General features: G+C 39.0%; 1 protein-coding gene and 1 long non-coding RNA gene across 17 annotated transcripts in view; one reads left to right on the top strand and one right to left on the bottom strand.

Annotated features, from left to right (window-relative positions):
• LOC125970873 (pleckstrin homology domain-containing family A member 5) overlaps positions 1-23,631 on the bottom strand; it is a 51,669-nt gene extending 28,038 nt beyond the window's left edge. For 13 of the 16 annotated variants that reach the window (XM_049723588.2, XM_049723586.2, XM_049723592.2 and 10 more), the window contains exons 1-3: positions 23,488-23,631; positions 23,305-23,381; positions 22,583-22,640 (exon numbers count right to left, since the gene is read on the bottom strand). In XM_049723588.2, coding sequence (XP_049579545.1) covers positions 22,583-22,640; positions 23,305-23,381; positions 23,488-23,579 — 227 coding nt within the window. In that variant the 5' untranslated portion in view covers positions 23,580-23,631. Of the gene's footprint in view, positions 1-1,836; positions 15,495-22,582; positions 22,641-23,304; positions 23,382-23,487 lie in introns of those variants that run through there. The other 3 variants (XM_049723599.2, XM_049723600.2, XR_011086931.1) reach the window with 2 other exon arrangements.
• LOC125970884 (uncharacterized) lies at positions 23,512-26,020 on the top strand. The gene is made up of 2 exons (XR_007482282.1): positions 23,512-23,660; positions 23,748-26,020. It is a non-coding gene; the product is annotated as an uncharacterized lncRNA (long non-coding RNA).
• The last annotated feature ends 376 nt before the right edge of the window (positions 26,021-26,396 follow it).

Raw genomic sequence — 26,396 nt, 5'->3', positions numbered from 1 at the left:
CAACAAATCAATTTTTTTTTGTCCAAATAATTCAATTATTCACCCCCCCTAAGGCAAATTGTGACTGTGATAAAACGGTGTCAAGGTGACACAGCTGAACAGATGATTTGAGCGCCATGGTGATAAAATGACTTATAAAACAAAATATGGGGAAAAAAATCATTCAACTTCACCGTAGATGCAGTCGAGTGAAAACAAAACAATGAATTGCTCATGTAACATATTTAAACATCAGGCTACTGTAAAGACAAAGTAAAATGTGTCATGAGTGACCCAAAATAATCAAGGTCGGCTTCTTAAAGAAACGGATGAAGACCTCAGGCTGGGATAATAAGACTATTTAGAAGTGCTTTACAGTAACAGTGGAGTAAATAAGGTCATAGGAAGACTTCAACTTGACAAAGAGATGATTGGGTGAAATTGAGCTGGCGCTGTTTATCCTCCCATGACTCAAAGCCTAAAATCAAATCAGACGCTTCCCCCCGCTGTGATTGATGTGTTGGGTCCAGAGAGCTGGTCAAGCAATTAGGAGTGCAACCGGCCTGTACATCCGCATTGCTGCTAATCCGCTGGTTAATGAGGCCGCAGACGCAAGTTTAATTCATTTGACTTCTCCATCTAAACAGCTCAATTTCCTCAATGGAGACGTTGGTTGATTTTATGGCCCAATCTTCAAAGACAAAGTGCCCTGCCCCCCAAGCTCCCACACAGACCAGCATCAATGTTTCCAACATTGACAAGTACACTCAACTCAGATTACTTTTTTTTTTGGGCCTTTAATAACCAGTAATTCGTTTTTTTTCCTTTGACAATGTATCCAGAGACATCTGCTTGGCCATGCATACTCGACACATTGGAGCCACAGACAAAATATAGCCTGTAGTCACTTTTTACTGCTTGGACACAAACTTACACGAGTCTCTGCTGGGACGAAACAAACTGATAACATCGTGTATGCAAACATTGGAACAGTGAACAACCAGGTCAATTGATTTTTAAAAGAATTCATGCTTAAAAGCAAACAGTGTCTCACTGACAACACTTGATAACATGGTCGTGTAGATGCGGTTTGGGTGGTTTGTAGAGAGCAGGCCATTTAGTTGCAGAGTAACAACCCGTAATTACCTGCTAAAAACTCCAAAGAGTCAGCAATACAACCAGAAGTAACGATCACATTTACATGCAAGTGTCCTGTGTGCAAACTATGGCTTATACTGACTGCTTGGAGTTTCGAAGAAGAACCACAAATAGGATGTGCATGTACATAATGCAAGCTCAAAATGTGAAGCTTGAGACCACAGGTGTCAAACTCAAGGCCCGGGGGCCAGATACGGCCCGCCACATCATTTTATGTGGCCCGCGAAGACAAATTGTGCATCAAATTCGTGTCATTACTAGAATTACAAATTGTCTTCACTTTTATTATATGTTTTTTTAAATATTTTACCAGTTTTTACTCGCCTGATTTGAAAACGAGTTATTTGTCACTTTGTTTTGTAGCTTTTACTGTATATAATATGAGGTGCTCATACATTTATTTGGGTTGACAGTCATAATGGCCCCCCGAAAGAAGCAATGCGGTCGGCGAAAAAAATGAGTTTGACACCCCTGCCTAAGACCATCCATCCATGCATCCTGCACAGCACTTATTCTAGTGCCGATCACAACTGACTTTGGGAGCATACGGTCGTTAACTTCAAAGAAGACTTGATTTAAATAAAACAATAAGGGCAACCCTGCAGAAAAACATTATCTGCCACCACATGCAGAGTCCCCTCGCTGCACAATTCTTATCACAAAGTGCGACTTTTTAAATATTGAACTGTTTTTACTTACAGTTTCCTGCAAAGCCTCCGTAACGTCCACGCAGGTAACAGGAAAAAAAATAATGGTGAAAAAAAGTCGAGAAATGAGGAGCTCTTTTATCCAGTGGGGGGGGGGGGGGGAGCTAGTAGTTAGTTTCTAGTTGTTATTTACAAATAATCGTGCTGGTGCTTCTCCGCCTTGCGATCGAGACGTCCTCCTCGAGCTGACTGACGAGCGACGCGCGCCAGGACTGCAGGCACACACACAAGCTCGTGCACGCGTGCGCGCGCACGCAAAAACACTGGAGTGAAACCCGAGAGATGGTGACGTCACAGCCCGGATATGAAGCAAAGTGCAGGTTACATACTCGGGAAAACATGGACTAGGATGGGTCACACAGCATGACAAACCATTTATTGTAGTTGTGTAGGTTGTGCAAATGAATGGAAACTATGACGTCATGTAATGTGCATACTTTTCATTAACAGTTTCGAATTTATGAAATCTAGGCTAATTTTTTCCTTGACTTCAACAATAGCTTCATGATAAAATTATATTAAAAATCTGAGACCACATGTAATATAGTGGAGAATTAATTTTTTGCACGTATTAGGTAAGGTGCAAAAAAATAAACTGCCTTACAAAGTAGCCACACACCGAGCCCATAAACAAATAAAGTGCAGCTCCGCTACTGGCTGCGTGACGTCATCGTCTCTTGATATGGACGTGGCAGAACATCAAGCACGTTTGCTCATTTAAAAGTGCATCATGTAAATGTGAAATGGAATAAATGCATGATGATTTTGTGGTGAACCAAATCATGATCTTAAAACTATTCTTTGTCATGAAATTAAACCTTGTGTCCATTATGAATTTCAACACCTTGAAAATAGCTTACATAAAGTTATCAATAACGACTCAATCTACGGAATTTTTTGGAGGTTCCTCCGCAAATTCACAGTTTACACTAAGCAAGCCTGTTTTTTGTTTTTTTTTCCAAGATGTGTTCTCTTGCCAGAGAGCATAGCACCTCCGTTGGCGCATTCTTCAGCAAGCCTTGACAAAGGTGACCTGTTGAGAAAACAAATATGGCTGCACTGATCTGTTAATAACTCATCCTAAAACTATTTGACTCCCCTCTGATGAAGTGTTTGTGAATGCTATGCACACAGTTCATGGAACCTCCCAGATAGAACCACCCAGAATATCTGAGAGAGGGAGAAATTAAAAATTCATTCTGGTTTTGAAGTTGTTTTTTTTTTTTTTACTGGAGTGTGTTGAACCCGCTTGCGTTGACTGCCTTTGTATCACAACTAATTAGAGCTGTATCAAATGTAGTGGCTTGCAGTCTTGTTTATAAATACTGGCGATACACTGACCGGTAAGTGAGAGATGGAACTAAAGATCAGGTTTCTCATAAGAGGCCTGCATCATAAGAGGCCTGCAGCCATTGAAGAGATGAAAGCCCTAACAATGACCTTGTGACCCTGCCCAGTAGTCAAACAGCTCTTCCGCTCATCAACCTGCTATTTGTGTAGTCAATGAGGCACAAAGACATCCCCAGCCAATCAGATCACTCTTAAAGTCTGCTTTTCGCCCACATTTACCATCTTTTGCCGTTTAAATATTCCAACATGAATTTATATATGCGACCATTAACGCCATCAGGAATAAGTGAACCACCTTGACCAGCTTTGCAACATCAATAATGCACCACGTATCCATTACAAAGTCAGTCCTTCAGCTATCATTGCTTCTCCAGGGAGGATCTCTCTTCAGAGACGTGGGATGTAGCTACCACTTGGGACACACAACGGACACTTTATCTGGAGGATATACGGTATGATATTTAGCGTCCGGATCCACCAAAGAAGTATCGGAACGTGTATTCCAAAGCACACAGAAAAAGTGTCAGAGGGGAAAGTCAAAGCAAGCTGTTCAACCATCTGTGTAAGTACTCGTCTTGCCTCGAGAGAGACTATCTTTCTATACGAGATAGCGCTGAAATCAAACAAGTCTTCTACTTTTTCCCCTCCCCCATTTACGAGCCCTTTGTGTTGCAACAGGAAACAACTTGACAATTACGAAATCCCAATGCATTCATGGGCCAAACACTCGTAATAAAAGATCTGATATGGTGGGAATGCAATGGTATGACAACAACTGATCAATTATTTAAAGGTAACGAACTGAAGTCCTTGTCACAGTATATGTATACAATACACAGTATACACAGTATACAATATATGTATACACACACACACACACACACACACACACGCACACACACACACACACACACACGCACGCACACACACACATGAAAACATGCCACCAACAACACCCAGGCTTCATATTTCAGGCTAAAACAATGATAATGATGAAGTCATTTGTGTCAATAGGCACAAACGAAATACTCAACCATGAGGATTGGATGCATCGGTTACATAAACTATGTAATTTCATACCGCCGCAACTGTGAAACCAAGGGACCAAACAAAGAGAAACACAACACGTTTAACATTAACAACAATGGATGTCATCCAGTATTCCGTCTCATATTTTCTTGGTATGTGACTACACGCTTTATGTGACAAGTAAGAAAGATTATTTTTGGAAAAAAAAGCACATTTGTGTCCATTCTGTTCCCGCTGTTACTCATAACTGACATAATCGTAATTTACACAACTATTATTAGTCGACAAAAAGTGTCTTAAACATACATCTTTATTTTCATAGCATCACTGTAGTATTTGTACACTTAGTGTCAGGCGACTTGTCGGAAATATAATTGTCAAGAGGGCCCTACAATGTCGCCATGTAATGATAATTTCCCATGACAAAGAAGTGCTCCAGGCTCAAATTTGAGCATTTACTTTCCTCCTAGCTTGTACTGACGATTGGCAAGGTAAAACAACAAGCTTCCACAAGTTCATAATATTTTTGCTAAGTTAACAGCTAATTTATTCAACTCATTTTGGAGCTCATTCATCAACCAATAAATTCGGTAAAAAAAAAAAAAGGAGGCCGAAGCCATGCCTAAAAAAAAAGTAATGCTTTGGCGCTTGCACAATAATGCATCTCATTTGTCTTCAACAGTTATGTAGCAATTTTCAACACTCAGAGGCATTCTGAAAATGCAAATATTTGTCAGAGGAGGAGCAGGTCTTCTATGCTCTGAGGCAATTATCAATGAGCAATAGTTGCTTTTCAAGCTGCATTTGCAGTTCCAGCCGGTTATCAGTGACAGATGTGCTCGGAGAAGCTTTCAGACTCATTACTAACTACCCACACAAGCTTAGAAAAGGGACTTGCCGTGTTCTCACGTTTATCTCCTCTCAAAGGATCTTTCCTACCTACTCGCCTGTTCTGGACGCTGGCTCTTATGTACCTCATCCACCTACACTCCCACGCGCTCTTCTTTGTCAGTGAGGAGTTATTAGCCGCTGTTGTTGGGAAGAACAGCCACGCACAGCAGAAGCGTCACTATGAAGCCAACAGCATGAATTAATCGGAATTAGCATTGGCCGGCAGCAATCTGCAGCGGCCTCTGTTGCTATTGAGAAAACAAAAGATAAGTCTGATTCCATTATTAGCTCATCATCAAGAAGCCAGAGACGAGATGGACGAATGAGATCAGCCTCTGGTTGTGTTGGTGGAAAGGAAAAAAAAAATGCTCCTGTAATTAGATGTTTGTGGTGTCATCTGTCACATCCAGAGGGGAGAGAAGCTTAAAAATCATTGAGGAGGAAAAACAAAACATTGCCTTCATAATTAAACCAAGAGGGTCACCTTATACCATAAAATTTCAAACTAATTGTCACTCAACCGGCGGAGAGACGACAACAACACGCTGGTCTCGTTGGGTGGCTTTGGCTTAGTAGTTCAACTAAACAAGCCCAAAACAATGAGCTTTTCAAAAATAACTGTTATCCCTCTCCAGAAATACACACACGAGTGGCTACTCTCTACTTCCAACAGCTTCCAGCCAATAAAATTGTCAAATAGCCAACCTGAACTTCACTTTCCATTTTTGTTGTGCTGCCTCCAATGTGGAAAGCCCACACAGCACAAACACCATCACACTCGCATCCATTTGTTTTTTAGGGAGGATTTAACGTCAGGAAAATATGTCCACTGACAAGTTAATTAAAAGATGAAAAATGATGCAGCATATCTTGCTCGAGCCAACAAAATGGACCACTCAATGAGGAAGTCCGACTCTAACGTGCCCCTGGCTAATCGGACTTTCGAACAAGCCCAACACCCCGCTGACAATAATTACATGCTCTGGCTAAAAGTCCCACAGCTAATGACTCTTTGAAAATCAATGGCCTGTATCCGTATCATACTGAGGCACAATAGAAGTGCAGAAAAATGAGACGTAAGCAAAGGAAATATGCAGTGGTGTTAAAAGTTAACGCAGGAAAGACACGATCACTTATCAGCCAGTTGTTTTCAAGCACACTCGTCCAAGTGAGTGACATGGCCAGAGGTCATCAAGAGGACAACGTGTTAGACAGCCTCACTTCATGGCCGAGGCTGAATTTTAAGCTTCACTAATAGTCAGAAATTGGAAATTCCGCACGCCAAACAGCACCACAGATTCACTTCAGCATCAGACTTTTCGATCGTAGCCTCCGGCTAACATCTTAGTCAACGCGTGAATGTGTGCTGATCAGACGCGCTTTCATCTTTTCCCATAAAGCTGCAAACATTACAAGGACTGCAAAACCAACATATTTGAGAAATAGGTATTGACGTTCTTAAAGAAATACTGAGGCATGGAGCTGACAGTGTAATGTTTACATGGCTGAAGCACCCCGCTCACAAAAAAAGTTATTTTAACATATCAAATATGATTAAATGTAAAATCACGATGTAAACAACATCTGTCTGCAACTCTAAGATTTTTTAAAGAAGTATAAAAACAATTTTCAAGCAAAGGATCATCTTTTCAGAGATACAACATATAACTCAAGTCTGCATTTGTTCATCCCAAGCTGGCCTCATGACCCAAATCCAGAGATTGGTTTCAAATGTGGGCTGTGTTCGATTATGATTTGACGCAGCCAGAATAAAAACAAAAATTAAAAGAAGATACATTAAGTGGTTTATCTTCAGTTGGATTTGTTTTCGATTTTTCTTTCTGTGAATTGTATAGCTAGGAAGTTAGCACTTTAAGGCCCGACCTTAAAGTAGTAGAGTGAAACACGTTTTATAGCTGACAACTGTAATAAGATAACATTTGCTCTGTTTGTGACTAGACCATTTGTGCGCAGTCCCAACAACCAACATAATCTCTTTGGCAGCCTTGATTATTTTTTGAAAATACAATTTACAGACTAAGGCAGGGTTCAAATCTCAGATAAAATGTTTCTGCTAACAGTTGGCAAGATTTTTTTACAGACACTTTTAATTTTTTGGTCTAAATTTTGTTTAAACATCTGATTTGTTTTGAAGACAAAAACAAACACATGACTCACAAATTCTTTTCAGAGATTTGCTTTGTTTGCGTAAAACTATATTTACTCTCTGTAAAATGTATGTTTTGTAAATATTTTTGAGTTCTATGCAACAATTAATTGACTTTACATTACTATCTACAGTAAATGTTTTATTTTTTTTCATCAGTTTTAACAATGGATTAATCACAATTTTTTTCATCAGACTTAATAATGGATTAATCACAAATAAAGAGCGTCAATGTTCCTTTTGTTGTGTTTGTGTCTATGAGTTGGTTTTTGATTAGCAACCAATAATAATACCGTAATTTCCGGACTATAAACCGCGACTTTTTTCCAAAATTTTGAACCCTGCGGCTTATAGTCAGGTGCGGCTTATATAAGATTTTTTTCGTGATTTTTGTGATGACTAGATCACTTTTATACACTCGTAAAAAGGCTGTGGACCACTGTTGTGCGGTATCTTGAAGAAAAAAACAACAACAAAAATACTATTTTGAAACACTGCTTATTCTGGCTGTGTTGCTTGTGACTATTATGAGCTTTAGTAGGAATGCACGCTCGGTGACCTGCATCAAAGGGCTCTTAACCCTTTCTCATACTCTGCCATGTGACTCAGAGTTTACACAAAGGAGTGGCACTGTTTGTACCATCTGCATTGTATTAAAACCCAATCAATCAGCATTTAAATTCAAATCTTCTGACATTTTGCTCAATAAAAACAAGTTGTAATGAATGTGAACTTTTAATGCTATTTATTCAGAAGGTTACTTTGAACCCTGAGGCTTAAATGGCGACGCGGCGTATTTATGGATTTTTACGGCTTTCTATGTACTGTCTTTCTTTGTAAAAAACTCATGTGCACGTGCGGCTTATAGTCTGGTGCGTCTTATGTAAGAAGAAAACTAAAATATCCCTGAATTTTAGCTGGTGCGGCTTATAGTCCGGTGCGGTTTATAGTCCGGAAATTACGGTAATCTGAGCAATCGCTTGTTGGCTTTATTATTAGAACTCTGACTTCAAGCTATATGACCTTGTATGTACCTTATGACCTTGTAGTTTCCAGGACTGTACTTTACTCATCAGGGGTTTGAAAATTCAGACTCTGCAATTTCCTGTAATACAACATAATTATCGGTGGGGAATTTACACCCTGGCTATTATGACTTTTAAATAGGAACAAACGTCTATTTTTTTACTATACAAGGAAATGCTCATTGGTAGTATTGTCTCAACTTTCACATCCACCTACTTATATAAACACACTTCCTCTTGTTAAAGCCAGACATCGGTCATTTCAGTCACTCCACAGATGACACACAATCAGGTGCTCTCCCGGCCCAATGACTCATCATGTCTTATTTTCCCCCCGTTAATGAGTTTGTTGTAGGCTACGTGACTGATATAATAAGGGCAAACCCTGCCATGAACCCTGCAATGGTGCAGCTACAAAAATGATGACTGCAGGCAGCGACGGAGAAGCAGAACTGTGTTGAAAAAAAAAAAACCATCAAATATAACAGTCTTGGCATTCCTTTAGATTCAGTCTGATTATGAAGACTTTGAAATGCAGAGTCAGCTTTTGGTAATGTCTTTCCACAGAAGAGAAGTCAAACGTTCATCCCTAATATTGATCTTTCAGCGAAATCATCACAGATTGCCATTCTTCCACCCTCACAGCCTTACAAGACTACTTCCTCAATTACCAAGTTTCGCAAATCTATTCATCTCAACATTCCCAACATTTCAAACATCCCTCAGTAAAAAGCTTTACAACACCCATTTATTTGCACAACAATCTTGTCTTAGTCCATATGAATGAGAACAAAGATACGGACTTGCAAGCTACAGATGTCAAGTCAAACTGCCAGAACTCAGGAAATGCTTGAGCAGGTGCACATATTTGACCCGTGTAACAGAGGACAGAGAAGGAGAGAGCTAAGAAGAATTGGTGGCATTTTTGGGATGTTTGTACACACACGAGAGTGAGAAAGCTGACACGGTGAAAATAAAGATAATAATATACGGAGAGCTGGAAATGTCATTATTTGAAATCCCAAAGCCCCAAAGTACATAAATAGATGAGGTGCATGAAAGGCATAGGAAGTACAAACATTGAAAAGAAAAAAAAAAAAAATAGCGGTCTACATGGTCAATTTATTCTCACACTTGTGTCAGACAGTTTACGTGAGGAAAAAAACAATAGGCCAATAAATTTTATCCTGAGTTTAAAAAAAGCATCTCAAACCAATCAGGACTCCAACTTGAATTCCAGCTCTATCACATCTTGTGATTATGTGGTATCAAAAAAATGCTTTAAAAACCAAATGGATGGAAAACAAACCCAGCGCTGGCGGTGGACCATCCGCTTTATGTAAAATTGACGTGCAAAAAAAGATTTTCAGACTGCCGCAGCATACTATTTACTTACTTGCAACATATTTTATGAACTAAGCATTTTTTTCCTTGAGGAAAACTTAAAAAAAAAATTGCTTTAACATAGAGGAATGAGTGATTTTGATTCGACTAGTCTTTGGCAGTTATGATCGTGCTCAGTCACCATGCCAGAGGACTCGGGTCCTGCTTTGGCCTACTTCTCAGAAACACATAATGTCATGGAAACTGCCTTTATGGTTTGTGCATGTGTGTGTGTGGCCTCAATCGAGAAGCACTCCACAACTGCATCAACCACAACTCCAAATATTTCCTCGCCTGGTGAATGACGCCACTGATCCATCCATGTATTTGCAGTACTCATAACAAGCTAAGCTGCAGGCAGACTGGTTGACGAAAAAGCAAAACAAACTTCTCTCAAGACGTAAGAAGCACTGTCAGCTCTTTTAAGCTCGAGTTCCTCGAGGCCTTGCTAGTTAGTGAACGTTGTGACAGGCCACTGTTGCACACATTGAGTCAATTGAGAAAAAGATGACCAACAGAAATGGGTCAACCATAAATAGGACATGCTGAGATATGCTACGCTAACAAAGAGGTCAAGGAAGTGTGTCAAAATGAGAGAGAACCAACTCACTAAGAAAACAAGAATCGACTTTTCAGCACTCAGGTTACGAGCGGTTTGGCTTTTGTAGCGTGAATTTAGAGTCATGAAAAAGTTATTTGACCACTCTTGTTACTTACTTTTTTTTTAACTTTTTTTTTTTAATTTGTTTTGAACAAATATAACAATGACAACAAGAAATTGCTCATATGCTTCAACAAAATAAAATTTGTGAACATGCTAAAAAAAAATTACATTTTTGGAAAAATAGCAAATTTCCATTAAGCATTAAGTGCCATGAATTATTTTTTTTTCCACACATCATGATTTGATATAGTGTTAATCCATATTTGAAACGGGGGCAATCAATGCCACGCTACAACAAGCGCTCAGGGCTGATGGAGGAATGCACAGCTGACAAATTGAGGGCAGCTTTCCGAGCTGGCCAGAGAGCAATTCAAGCCAGTGTGGGAGCCACAGTGGCACATTCTTCTATCTTTTGTTGTGACATCTGCCTCTACGTTTTTTTTTTTCCACATTTAGATCAATTTTGACGTATTGTAACACTAAGACGACTACTGAAAAGCGGCAGCCAAAAGTAGGCTCTCTATTTTAACGCTTCATTGGAGCACAAAGCCCACATTAAGTTAGTTTTCCAGGGAGTGTCCACTCTTAGATTGCCCGCTGCTGTTTTTGTAGTTTGTAGCTACATTGCTTGAGAAATAGAAAAACACTTTTATTTTATTTGTTTTATGATCAACTCGCCTGCAGCTTAGGACACGCCTACTCCCAGAACTGAAATCCATCTTTTTCATGACACAGATGGGAGATGCTATTGCCCCATGTAAACAAGCTGAATGTTCTGTTATGAATTTCAAGGTTACTGCCCTTTGAAAGATTGCGGCATATGTTAGGTGTCGAGATATATTTTAGGAGTGGTCACAGAAGCAATATAGCACCAGAAACAACATCTTATCACAAGGACACTTCCCAATCACGCTGCTTGCGTTTCAAAACCAAATTTCACACAACTTGTTGTTATAATTAAGCTCACGCATGTCTGAATTTATGCAAGAGGCAGGGTACACCCTGAATTAAAGCTCCATTAACACTCACATGTACAGCTATGGGCTATTTAGAGTCGTCCACTAACCTAACATTCCTGTTTTTGGAATGTGGGAGGAAGTTAGAGAACATGCAGACTCCTCGCAGGATTGTCAGAGCAGAGATAAGAACCAGAGACTTCTCAATTTGTGAGTCAGATGTGTATTTAGTTCTGCTTTAATATTAATGTTATGTTTTTGTTGCTTTAACTATAAATTTGAGCCAGGGGAGATACATGATTTAAGTTCTATTTGTAGATATTCCTTAATCACTTTTTCTTTTAATCCATATACTCACTGAGCCGAGATGTACTGTACGTCCGAAAAGCTGATGTCTTCTGTGACATCACACATGTTGAATGGGACCATTATATTTTTTAGTTCTATGGAAGGCATCAAAATTCCTCCACTAGAGCTCACATGTAATTAATTCACAATAAAAAAAATGAACAGGGAAAAGGTAGGAAGGAAGATGTCTTATTTGTTGGATAGCCACACCTCTGTGGACATACCAAGGCGGAATATAAAAAAAGTTTTTTTTAATCATCCAATTGATCTGAGTATAAAATGCACTTGGGTAGAGTTTATCTGGTGCAATAATGAAACAAACAAAAGGGTGGGTGAAGCAGGGAGGGAGTGATTGTGGTAAGAAGTGACATTAGAAAGGTATGCCTATAAACTGAAGAATTAATTTGAAAGCAGAACATTTATTTAATGGACTCTCTTCCATGCTTTTCGTCGATTCAAATGTTTGGCCACGTTACAATACTGCCCTCCTACGGCATTTGTGAGGCATTACAGTTACAACCTACATCGAGATGAACAAATAACTGACATGTAGTAACTATAATTTCAAAACAGCCGACTAAAAAACAAGCTTTAAATTTAATGATGAAAAAAATATTCATGCATTGGCAACGTTTCAATATTTCACTGCTATTAAACAACACTGACTTAAAACAAATTTGTAATGCTATTTATACTTTCTGATTTTTGGATGAAGTATGTTTGGTGTTTGTTACAACACTGAATTAAATTTAGCACACATAGAAGTATGTATTTCATGATTGATAGAAGAGCACGCTGAAAATGTTGAAATGCTGCCCTCTGTTGACTTAGATAGCAATTACATCTTGTTAGGAAACAATGAACTTATCTGGTTTTAATGGTTTTAATAAGATTGCCAAATTGTAATTTCCACTCGTAAATTCAGCCAACTATTGTGACCATAAGATTTCCTGAAGAAAATCTTAATTGATATAAAATAGTCATAACAGTAACAGCTACTATTGATCAACCTATAAACACCAGTTTCTCCCTCCTGCAGATGTTCATAATATTATATACAAAACCCTGTCATTTAGCTGATTGAAGGAATCTTTGAGCTGAGACATTTTTGCTTTCTAAGTGTAGGTACATAAAGTCCCCGCCTTTTAAAGTTTGTCAATGAGCAACCTTCTTCTTGGCAAAGAGCAAACATCTTGTGTACATATTAGCACTGCCTCTGTGAATGACTCACGAGGTTTGCTCCTCCATAAATAAACAATAAAAACACTCAAGTAAAGTGGCAAGGAAAAGCCTCTTTTTCCACAGCCTGCTAAGGCCAAGAGATGCATCCGCCCTCAATAAAATCAACTGTCCGTCCGTCCATCCGTCCTCATCCATCCATCCATCCATCCATCCATCCATCCATCCATCCATCCATCCATCCATCCATCCATCCATCCATGCAAACACACACACACACACACACACACACACACACACACACACACACACACACACGCACGCACACACACACACACACACACACACACACACGCACACACACATCTTCCATACAAAAAACAACACTGTGTGTTAGTATGTTTCACTGATGCACTCACCTATAAAAATAAATAGATTGTCCGGTAGTAATAAATCTGCCTAAATTCGATGGAGCACAGAGGAGCAATGTATAGCAATCACGTCAAATTTGAGGGTGCATTTATTAGAAGCACCAGCAGGAGTCTTATAAAGAGTGGGTTCTTTCGCATCAAGAGGAGCGATGTCTGCCTGCACACAGTGATTTGTGAAGAGCAGCACAGGGGTGAGAATACGTTTTCTTCTTGTGGCAGCACTTCTAATAATCGGCTTCTTGATATATGCGTGTGTGCAGATTCTAGCTCGATTTAAAAGCACACTGACATCAATTTGTGTGTGTGTGTGTTTTTTTTTTTTTTTAAACAACCACACAGCTTTTGCCTTAGAAAATCCATTTAGCTTAATGCTAACAATGCAAAACGCCATAGGCTACAACGGCTAACAAATAACGTTGGTGTCATGGCATTACGACTGTTTAGGCAGCGGCTATTTGAGCACAGAGTATCACATGTAAACAGATAATATAACAATACTCACAGGCATATATTCTTTATCCTCAGCCTCAGGGCGCCAGTGCATAATAGAAAAGAAAGAATAAACAAACGCCATACCTAATGAATGAGGCACAAGGTAACATCATCATGAGTGGAGATGGTTTTGGAGTAATTGTTGTTACAATTCTTCAAAAAGGTGCTGGATACGTTTCTGAGGTTTTAAACGATCAACATAGGCAGTTATGTCCACTATTCGCAACAGGTCGTGTGAATGGCAATGGCTGTGTATTTCGTTTAAGGGTTGACAGCACAAAAATAAAGGAGGCAATCAGGATGGCAACGTGCATCTTCAGGGATCAGAACCAACTCGGATGCTCGTTGTTTCAAATCTTACCCTGTGGCAGGTGGTTCAGGACAATAAAAGCTAGAAAGTGTTTTTATGCAAGCGTTGTAATTGCACTGGCAAAATGCCATAACCTATTTTATGTTTACAAGGAATTGCTTTGAATGTTTTTCATATCTGCACTCTGAGACTATTTCCAACGCGGGTCTTCTATTTACTCTATGATGGCATTTTAAGAGACTGCACCTTCAATTTTGTCGTACCTTTTACAATAAAGATAAAAAGCATTCTTGTGTTTCTAGTTTTCTTATCACGCAACTTATTTTTCTTTTAAATTCCACTGCAAGTTATTTATTAATTAAAAGCAGTCATCACAGAGGGTAGATCACTGCCAAACATTTGCAACAGACGCTAAATATTAATTCAGTATCTTAAAATAAGTAGACATATAAAAATGAGCAGTTGCATAATATACTTTCTTGTTCCATTAAAAAAAAAAAAAATCACAAGTGTATGCAAAGACTTCAAGTGCCTTAAAATAAGTGGGGGAAAACTAGTAAACAATTTAACTAAATAAATGTCAAATTGCAATAAAGGTATAAGAGGCTGAAGAAGTAGGTGGCTGACAGACAGGGAAAATCAACAAGTATCCAACTTAGGAGAGAATCAGTGCTAAAAGAAATCGCAGAAAGGAGAATGTCACAGTCCAAATGATGCACATTTCTTTTCATTACTAATGGCATTGATTCTCAAGGAGTTCAATTCTCTTTAAACGCATTATTTTCGTAACTGCTGGTGATGCCACTACGAGAAACAAAAGCACAATATCAATCACAGGCCCATATACATTATTCAGTAAGAACACTAGCAAGCAGCGTTCAAATATTTGTTTGGCCAGGGACTTCCAGAGCTGAGGACAGAGCGTGGGGGACGACACGGAGCAGAAATGTAGCCCACAGCTGGGCAATAAACGCAATAACATATCACACGGAATGCCTCCCTATCGCCCATAAACACAATTAAATCCCTCACCAATTTTGTCACTGTGCACGTTGAATCGTCTCCTCATTTATTACCGTGAGCTGTTGGTTTCTAATGTCACTGCAGCTGTAAAACCAGAACCCTAAACCCCTCTCAGAAATTAATATTCCAGGCATATACTCTGTCAGATCAGTTAAGCCCTTCACTGACTCATCGAAACTGTAAAAAGTGCATGTTCAAATGTGGATCAAGACAAACACAATGTAAATAGCTGAATTTGTAACAATTTGTTTCAGGAAACAGTTGACCGCTCCAAAGAACTCATTTCACCACAGTGTTCCAAGAGCTCCCAGCTGCCGAGTGTTTGGGCAAAGTGACAGCATCCAAAAGCTGCCTAATCAACGCACACCATCTGGAAAACAACCAGGCGGTGTGCACTGTCCACTGGACGGAGGCAAACATGGAAGAGAAACAAAGAAGGAATAAAAGAGGAAGTGAAAACATGCCTGGTTGTCGAGGCAAAATAGGACAGCTGTGTTAAGGTCCAGACACATTCATTACTAAGATGACAAGGCAGATGAAGGAAGAAAAAAAAACAACCACTCCATTTCATTAACAGCCGAATGAAGCAGCCAGATCTGTGAATGATTATGTGACCAAAGTGGACAGCAAAAAAAAATTTGATCCATCCATCCATCTTTATTTATTTATGTATGTATGTATGTATGTATGTATGTATGTATGTATGTATGTATGTATGTATGTATGTATGTATGTATGTATGTATGTATGTATGTATGTATGTATTTATTTATTTATTTATTTATTTATTTATTTATTTATTTATTTATTTATTTCCATCCTAATATCTCTCTGGTCTTCTTCACCTAACACACACTATGACGAAGAAAAAAAAGTCACCCGAAGAATGCAGCACACCGTCTTCAGGCCGCAAAACTACTCTTGAGGAATAACATGATTGGAGCTAAGTTGATCAGGTTTTTTATGACTAGAAATTCCAGAGGGACTGCCAGTCTAGCGACAGCAAGAACCCCATGACGGAAGCTGTCCCTCAATTCAACCTGGCACCACATCAGCAAAGGGCAGCTCATTGCAGATTACTATGGGCATTACTTGATGCTCTCTCAGCATTAAATACAAGATAGTACAAATCTAAGAGGCTTTGGAGATGAAGCATTACAGTAGGCTAAATGCTTCTAAATCTCAGAGGTGGGCCTGCCATCGATTGACATATTCATAGTAAAGATTATACACTCATGTTCATTCATAATGCATACGCATATGAACGGAAGCATTTTGCTGCGGTGACAATGCTTTGTGGAATTCTAATGCTTGAATCTTAGCACTACTTATCCAGTTTGAAGTCATGAGGTGGAGACTATACCATCTGATTTTGGGTGAAGTTTGGACTACACCCCGAATCGGTCGCAGGGTACACGAGAGAACCAATTGACTCGACATTGAATACTTTTCAGCAATTGATGTAAAACCCAAGGCCCGGGGGCCAGATACGGCCCGCCACGTCATTTTACGTGGCCCCCGAAGACAAATTGTGCATCAAATTCAATCAATACTAAAATTACAATTTGTCTTCACTTTAAAAAAAATACAGATAATGTTTGTTACCATTGATGTTTTAAAAATATTTGAACAGTTTTTACTAGTCTCTAGTTTCAAACTTGGTTTGTTGACAGTCATAATGGAAGGAGACTATGACTACAATGCAGCCCGTGACAAAAATTAGTTTGACACCTCTGCTTTACAGCATACTCTCGCCAAAAGTTAACACTGAGGCCGAGGTGGTTGCCTTTATACATCCATAATGACCTGAATGGTGTCTGTTCGCTGGCACTGGCATCAACTGCTCTCTGAGACATATGTTCGCACACACACAAGCCAAACAATTAGACTGTTTATCTCCCAGTGCAGGCAGATGGCAGATAGAGAAGAACCTTGTCGCTGTGTATTTGGCTCTCCAGTTTCACAAGGCAGCAGACACTGATGTCACAATGACATTTCAAATAAAATGATCATTAGCCTCTCGTTACTTTATCCTTTTTTGATACATCTCGATGTCCAGTAAACATTCCTTTTGCAAGATGGACTATTTTATGAATGAGGAATTTGGTGTCAATTTCATTATTTCTAACGCTATCAACTCTCAATTGTGACTGTATATTATGCTCTGAATAGATGAAGCAATTTGCAATACCCACACTGTAAAATTCCAGTAATTGCACTAGAGCTGCATCACACGGAAAGGTCGACTGCATAAATATTTGTAACTGCAGCTGCAATGGTGTTTTGAGAAAACAGACTCTATCCGAGTGCAATAGAAATAAACATTTGTGAGTGATCACATTTTATTATTTTTTTCTTGGAGTGGGAAGCACTCAGTCTGATGATAGGGTGCCTCTAAAAATGCTCAGTCAATATTTCATTTGGGCTCACTAAATATTAAAGCCAACTCGATTTGCAAGGTTATAGCATCAAATTTACGAAGGAGTCCCAACATCGAGTCATAAATGTGCCCTTGGAGTAAATTATAGTGGAGCATCATATATATATGTAAAAGGCTACTGTTTATCCTCTTAGTAATCATATACTGTATATTGCCAGTATTTTATGTTTCTCCATCTACCTCATCCATTTTCTATATCGCCTATACTAGTTGACTGTGCAAGACTTTCCAATGATATCATCATTAAATGTTAGTGGGAATAAGAATTTTTGATATTCATTTATGTGAAGATACCAATTGTGTTATTGATTTTGCACACTCACGAGGAAACGGATCAAAATGAATACAGAGCATTTTATTTCTTTAAATATGTGACATTGTCAAATGCTCATTCTTCACAATTTCTCACACTGATGAGCTATTTTAAGAAAATATTAATATTTTTTTCTTTTTTTTTTGGTGCAGGCTACGGTCGCACCAATATGCAGTTCACTACATTCACATAAAAAAAGTTGTGAATAAAAAAAGTGTTATATTTGAGTGAGTCGGGTCATATTCAAGCAGAGTTTGTGCTTTCATCACCATTAATAAGACATTAGCAGATATCCAAACTTGGAATTAGCAAGTACTGTTGAATAACTTAACATTTGTGATGAAGACCGCTGTAGAGGTGAATATATGCAGATGTGACTTCAGATCTTGAAAAAATTCTTGAAGATAAATTAAAACTTTTTCCATTGAAGAAAAAAAAAGGGTTCTTTGCTACTCTCGTGATTTACTGGGAGAATGTCTTTCATTAGTAATGAAGATATTTTACTGACATTATTTAACAATGAAACAGGCTCTTAAATTTGGAAAATTAATCCATTCTTCATGTTTGAAACGATGCTTAATTTCAGCGATGGCTTCCAGTGTCAGTGAAGTGTAGACAAGAATGATGAAGACAAATACAAAGAAAATTGTCATTGCAGTGAAACTAATTTTGTGTCTTTTGTTATCTCAATGGATGAGGCTGTATTTTGTTCATGGCATCTAAAAAATTTACCTTGTTACTTTTTCTGACAATGTAGTGTAATTTGTAGTTATTTATTTTAAAGTCAATGGCCACCCGCCTCAGTGAAGAATTGCACTTAGTACATCCAATCAAGGGTAAAAAAAAGAAATAATCAAGAGTAATCATCAGTTTCTTCTACCTACATAACCTTGATTGCACAATTGATCTGGAAGCTGAATAGCGATTTTTGTAATTGGCCAAAGTTCAATTAGTTCTTTCTTTCTCAGCTCTGCTTGATGAATAATACAACAGAACAAGAGAGCAGCTTTATGAAAGCAGGGACTGCAGAGTACAGTATAACAATATTTCAGATTTTATGTCGCGTTTCATGTTGATGCTGCGGGAAATTGCTCACAAAGGACACTGACAAAAATACCCTTGAATGAGACATAAAGAATGGAATATAATTCAACTCAGCTGGCCTAAAGCGTTACTAGACTCTGCAGTTCCTCATTAGACTTTTGAGGGTTTTTTTTTTTTTTTTTTTTTTTTTTTAATGAAAGCACCAAAGCACAATTAGCTCCATTTCGAATATTTTTTTTTTTTAAGGACATTGTTAGTGACCAAAGTGTGGAAGTTTTTTGCATTGTGCTAACTATGGTTTCATTTTCTTCTGCCAGCCAATAAATAAAACCAAAACAAATAAGAAATAATCACAAAATGCTCACATAAAGTCAGCAGTTCTTATTTTCTGTGAATGAGGTCTGTTTGGTTTACTAAATCTCCTAAACACAGATAAAGTTTTGGCTGTAAGAAAAGCTGAATTTAAAATTTCTAAAACGTAACTGTTGTAACCTTTCTCCTCTAATGACTGAAGTGTTCCAATTGTAGACGTGCCAAAATCGCTTCCTACTTGGACGGCTTTCTGCATTCTGATTGATCACAACGAGAACAGAGCCAGAAGCCACTGGACTTAAAAACTTGAATACGTTAGCGCTAATGGCTACGTGGCTATTATTGACCCCATTCCTCTCAACTCAATGAGCTATAGTAAATTGAAAAATAAAGAGACCGTCAATACTACAAATTTGGCATTGTGCTTTTCTAAAGTGACACACATTGGGTCGGCCACTTTAACAATCATTAAGTTGAAATAAAATAAAGTAGTTTGTTTTGGCTAGCTGCGAGTTGCGCCATGAATTAGTGCTATGTTTTGAAACAAAGCCAGGATATTTCTGTGCAGATTTGCTGCATAAATTTTATTTTATAATCCAGTTTGCTCACAAAATAAACCTAGAAAATCTAGTTTGGAGTTTCATAGAGTAAATGTTGCCCAGTTACAAAAATTATATTAAAGTAAAAGGTGTTTGTTTGCTTAAACATGCAGCTAACTTTCCAGTGAACAAGAAAAAGTTTACCACAATGTTTTAATGGTCCCTCTGGTGCATTTTGTGTGATACGTATGCAGACGTTAGTTTTTTTTTTTTTATTGTAGACATTGCCGTTGCAATCCACTTTGAGCTTCCATTTTTGTGCCACGTTTACCTTCTCACAGAGCAGTGACACCTTCTAAATTATTGCTAGGCCAAATGCCAACAGCCTGTTAACCGATAAGACGTATCACAAACTCACAGTGTCACATCAATAAAATAGTCATAATATTAAACGCTACGTTCACGCCATCACAACAATGACCTAGCTGCCCCCTTCCCTTCACTTGAGAGGACAGCTGACGTCAGCACAATCTGCTCCTCGATGCTCACACTGTGTAACCTGATGACGACAGCTAAGCCAGATCCTTTCCCAGCATCAAAAAAGATCTAAGATAACTGAATAATGTAGAATAAAAACAAGGTGGCTGTTTGATCCTAACTTACTATCAACACAAAAATCCTTCGAATGTAAGAGCAGAATAATAAAATCTTTAGTACAGGATGTTCCCAGGCATCGGACTCACGGTTCACTTCTGAATCTTTTCCCACCCACATGACACCATCTCAAGTTGTGTACTTTCTCAGGTAATTATCACATTTGTAATCTGTCAGCAAATAGTCATAGTGAGTTAGCTAAAGTAGCAAAACGGCTAGACAACCTGTCCGAGGGAAGACTGCTAACACAGACAGGCCTCTGCCCGTCATCGCGTAATATCAACAAGGACCTTATCTCAAGTCTCATCATGAACACAAGTGCCAACACTGTCAACAGGCTGCAGAAGAGCACACGGCAAGAAAATGAAGAGAAAGACCAGGTGCTTCTTGTGTTGAAGAGCAGCTGTGGGTTTTAAGGACACTTTGAGCCATTTCAAGCAGAGCGAGCACAGCCGCTACATACTGAAGCAGAAGGTTGCCTGCAAATCGGAAAATACGCAGATACACAACTACAGGGCATTACATCAGTCCTCATAAATTGTGCTACTCAAATAATCAATAACCGGCCTCTTACAGTTAAAGATGATACATTAAAAAAAATCATTCGCTAATTAAATTGAGGTCAACTTTTCAACAGTTCTTAATGACTGGGGGAAATAGTGTGGTCACAATTGTGCTAGCGTCTTTGTTTCCAACTACATAAGAGCTGCGGTGTGGAGATCCGGGTTGCACTGAAAGTGATAAAACGCCCGAGCTATGAGGTGACTGACTGACTTTCAGTTTGACTGCTTGACAGCCTGCCACACGGAGCTGCACAAATTCATGAAGAACTCAACGTGGGAGAGTGAATTCATGGTGACACAACACTCCTCCATCCTCTGCAATGCAAACTCATCCTTCAGGGTCCTACCTCAGTTTCGCAAATATACAGAGAAATGTGCCCAAATATTTGAATATCACAATTTTATTTTGGGGGGTTTTCTGATGATGGCCTTTTTTGATGAGTCGTATGGAAATATTTTATACATTCTACTAGACAGCAGCGAAGGGATGATACTCGTTTCAGAATTCAAAATTTGAGATATGAAAATTTGAAGACGTGTTGACATTCAAATGTCAGGCGTGGATTCATTTACAATTGTCTTCAACTTCTCTCTGGTGGAGGCTGAATAGCACCTTACATAGTTGAGGCCAATTAGCGTGCCACATTCTGCCTCAGTTTGCTCAAGGAATGACTCATCAACAATATCAATTTAAATGGGGCTGTTAATGTGAAATTATAATCGTCTATTCCATTGATTATTCCACTGATTAATTGAACCAGATGATCAGATAATCAGATGACGTTTTTATTTGAATTAAAGTGCACTCCAAACTCATTTCCCCCCTATTAGTGGTTTGGTCACGGCTAATCAAAGAAGACTTCTTTAATTTATCGATTGAGTATTACTATATGTCCATCCCTGATGCAAACCGTTGAGGAAAACGATTTCACTTGTATGCACTCTTGAAACTGCTGGGCCGAAAACAACGTCATCTGTTAAATAGTTAACCTATCAAAATATTTTTTGAACAAAACAACGGCCCAACAATGTTTTTTGTTTTCAAAACAACCCAAAGAACAAAAAGAACGAATGCAACACCTGTGAATTTGCATTGCCGTATGCTGATTTTCCCAAAATGAATTGAAGATTAGTGAACCGTTTGGATGGAAACCTGACTACCGCCAGCAAGTGCAATAATTTATGTATATCCAATTCTAGGAGCCGAGCAAACTGAACATGAAGCTCCTCAAATTGCTGTAATGCTGCAGGCTGACACCAACCTGGGAAATGTTTTTCATCTATTTAAGACAAGTCGCATTTTAAAGTGTGAGCAGATCATATACGCTCAAACAGGAGAAGGAAAACAGACCTGATTACACGGCTCAAACTCTTTAAATGGACTCGGGGTAAGACTGAATCAATAAAATCCGCTCATAAAGACAACAACCACACTTTGTCCATGTCTGCCATGTACTTGCGCAATGTTTCTAGGTCTAATCATTAACTTCTGACAGGTTGCTTGTGTACAGATACGAAGAGCAGTTGTTCCCATTTTACATACTAGAAATGACAATGTAGATATCTATAAAATAAACAATGCTGTTATTGGACAGCCGCAATTATGACTTGGTTGCGTCACTCACTTGATGAAGCATCGCGCACCCTCAAATGTATATCCTTCTTCCCATCCAGTGGGTAGATCTGTGAAAGACGGACAGATGAGTTTCCCCTCACTAAACAATAATTGAGTTCTCTTCAAGTCATTCTTGAAGAGTTAAGAAAACAAACAACAAGATCTATCTATTCATTATCTGTAACACTTACCTTCAAGAAGGCCCAGAAAATACTCTAAAGTTAAAAACAACAAAACTGCACTTGATTAAAACAATGTTTAACGTTTGCACACATTTAATCTGGGAGACTGACTTTGAGAGTCACAATTACAATGAGGAACATTTTAAACATGACAAATTGCTTTTCACATGTTTAGGTATCCAAATCATCGGATCATCAATGCAATGTGCAAAGTAATCAATAAAAATAAAAGGAAAATGCAACACTGCAGGAGTACAAGTCGCTTCAGAAGCATTCATCAGAAATCACACCAACAAAATAGCAACGATAAATCAGTGATGTATGTTTAGGACAACTAGTTTTGTATTTAAAGTGAAATTAATTATATGGCCAAGGCAAAATTCGTTTTGTTAGCCACTCAGGAAGAAGTGTCAGCACTCGCTGAAAGGTAGGAGCTCCCACTTTGACACAGACACGCAGTGCGATGTCACCGCCGCTGTGCGCAAGAACGAACCATGACGACGCATGTAACATGCGAGAGAGAGGCCAGCGGTGCAAAGTAACGCCTCACCTGGAGTTTTTCTGTGTCCGGTTACGACCGCCTCGCCACTCAGGGGATGCAGCCAGGTTGTACTCTTGGCTTCTTCGCTGAGGCGAGACGCATTACGTTAGCACTCGCCGAGGGCGCGTGCAACGGCGTCCTTTCGTTAGTCTTTTTTTTTTTTTTTTTTTTTAAATCAAACCTCACACTTACTTGACGAAGAAGATGCGTCCGTCACGAGTAAGTCCATAACTCCAGGAAGAAGGCAGATCGCAAATCCACTCGGGCTGGAGGTCCGCCGCCATGTCTGCCAATGGAGAGAGACGCGCGCGCAGGCACGCAGCGCGTACACGGAAACCTTGGCAACGGCGGATGGCAGCCGTCAGGTATGCTTCACGAGTTGCCCACTCGTTGACGTGTCATGTTTGAAAGTTGTCCGGAATCACTTTGACAATCCCGTTCCTCTCCGCCAGACGCGGTTGTCGTTGCCACAGCCGGCCAGCAGAGCGCGTGAAGGACCAAAGGGGCAGGGCCGCATGATCCAACCGTGACGCCCGAGAGAAGTATTGATCGGTCACTTTGAATTGACAGTCAGATCTGTCAAATGGTAAATACAAAGGGTCACTCATCGCACCTGAGATTGCTCAAGCGGTAACATTTTTGGATGCAGGCTGGTTGCTTTGCTTTCAAAATGGAAGTCAACTCCAAAATGTCTTCAACATTTGGAGTTAAACAAAAAAAAAATCATGTCAACTTGCAATGTCAAATTCTGAGAAGAGAAATTAATTTATTCCAGCAATTTCAAAAAATGCCAAGTGCTCTCCATCAATTAAAAATTCATTCCGTCCATCTGCACAGTGTAACAGACTAAGTTTTCTCAGCAGTGTCGTTTTTTTTTTTTAATTTATTTATTTTACACAGAGGAAATGAGAACTCAAAATGAAATCTATTTTTTGTCCCTCTTGATCCCTGTCAAAAACAGAAAATGAGATTTTGATCATGTATTCACATTTCTTGAATATCCCTCCCTTTCCCCAGATCCAATTTAAGATTATAAAAAGCTCTTGCTTTCTATCCCGACTGAGCTGGCTATCACAATATGCCATTGATACACGAGTATGACTCACTCAAGATTTGAGTTGCGTTGATCACTGATCTACTTCAACATCAAAAGCACTTTTTGTTTTGTTTTGTCCAAAAGCAGAATAAATTACAACATAGTCATTTGTGACCATTCCCACAACGTACCAATATCTAAACTGCCTCTGTGCAGAGTACACCGTACAAGATTTATGCCGTCACGATACATTCCATTCACAAACTTCACAGACACATTTTCATCACTGAGCTGTGAAAGTGCTGCATCAGCCTTTCACACCAAACAAAAACAAGTCATCCAACACCCGCTGGCCCTCGCCTGTTTGTTCCTATTGTTTGTCAAACACATGGTACCTCACTGTTGTAAGGGAAAGGGGTGTTGGGTGATGGGAAGGGGATCTACCAAATGCTACAGTCATCTGCTTTAAAGAATTAAGTAGAGGGCAACTGGGGCATTGTCTCATCAGAAGAGAAAACGCAATGAGCCAACTGATTGTGTATACAAAATACCTCTTTGTTTTGCCTCGGGTCAGTAAAGCAATAGTGTGTGACATCACAATTTTCTCACAAATGTCCCTCTAATTAACCTTATATTGATCAGAGTTGCAGAGGCTGGTGTTGTATACTGAATTAGCAAACTTTTAATTGTCGGCCCAAACTTGTAGTAGAGTTTCACAAAATATACAGTCAAAACTTTCAGTTCAGTTCACCTTTTAAATGCAGCCAAAACATTTTTCCTTGCCCATATAAATGATGTCATTAACCCATGTTGTGTTCTAATTGTAACAAATATCAGTCAAAAACATTCCTACTGAATCAACGCAACAAAAACACAACATAATATTGCATAAGGTATATTCTTACATAATTGTCTTCGTGCTCAGCTCATCCACGCATCTCTGCTCAGTCAGTTACACAGAGCAGACATGCACCATCAGAATGTATTGAATTGTGCATCATCAAGCATCTGCTTTGTTTTGATGCCAGCCCAGAAGTACTAACCATGTGCATGTCTGCATTTTACAAGAGGACACACTCACCGTTTTAAACCGGGGAGTGACTTGGCATGGTTGCAGTTCTCATCTGCTTGGCTTTAAAGATGTTATGGACAGAGACATTAACCGGCTCTGTGAATCGAGAGCATTTATGATTGTAAAAGGGAGCTATCAAACTGATCCCGTGAGATTGTTGCAATTATGTGATTACCTAAACACAACAGAAGTATCCGATCACAGAAAGCGAGTGTATAGGTGACTAAACCCGATACGATTTTATGATACTAGTGTTCAGCAAATACATTGCAGACTGCGTCGTATGAGGTCATCTACGCTCCGATTTCAACTGATTGTATTGTTTGACTAACATGAAAAAGCTACAGGCTAATTGGTAGGAGGAATGCAGGAAGCTAAAATAAGTAGTGTAGGTCACTAAATGTTTGTCAAAAGGGCTCTAATTGTTCACGCTCAACATGGCAGCCTGTTGCTCGTCAAAACCCGACAACCCTTAAAACGGGCCCTCGAGGTCCGACTCACCGACCACAGTGATGACATCATCTTTTTTTTTTTTTCACGAGATTTCTACAACTGATATGTGTCATTATGTCTGAATGCGCCAGTACTTGTGTAATTAAAGGATGGTTTGTGTGTTGTATGAGTCAGTTGATTATAACATAAAAATCCTGTGCAGCTGTTCGGTGGCCATGACAAACACTAAACTATGCACCATCCACTCCTTTGTTGTGGTTCGTCAAACAAAGCGTTTACTGACACTCTCTGGTTTATTTATATTTCAAAACAAAGTGCCACCTAGAAAATAATGGAATCACTCCAGTTCAGTCAAACTGTTTATAGGCATCGTAAAATTTCAGAAATCCTATCCTAGAAAAAATATGTAAGTTACATATGCATGTGGTTGTGCCGTTCCCCCCCCAAAAAAAAACCAACAAGAAATTGTTCACAAATCGGCAAAATTCTTCCAAAAATTCTGATACAAATTCACTAAATGCTCTATACGTAGGATGATTG

Source organism: Syngnathus scovelli, chromosome 6, assembly GCF_024217435.2.
Source record: "Syngnathus scovelli strain Florida chromosome 6, RoL_Ssco_1.2, whole genome shotgun sequence".
NCBI lineage: Eukaryota > Metazoa > Chordata > Actinopteri > Syngnathiformes > Syngnathidae > Syngnathus > Syngnathus scovelli.
This window is presented reverse-complemented; position numbering and strand designations above follow the sequence as displayed.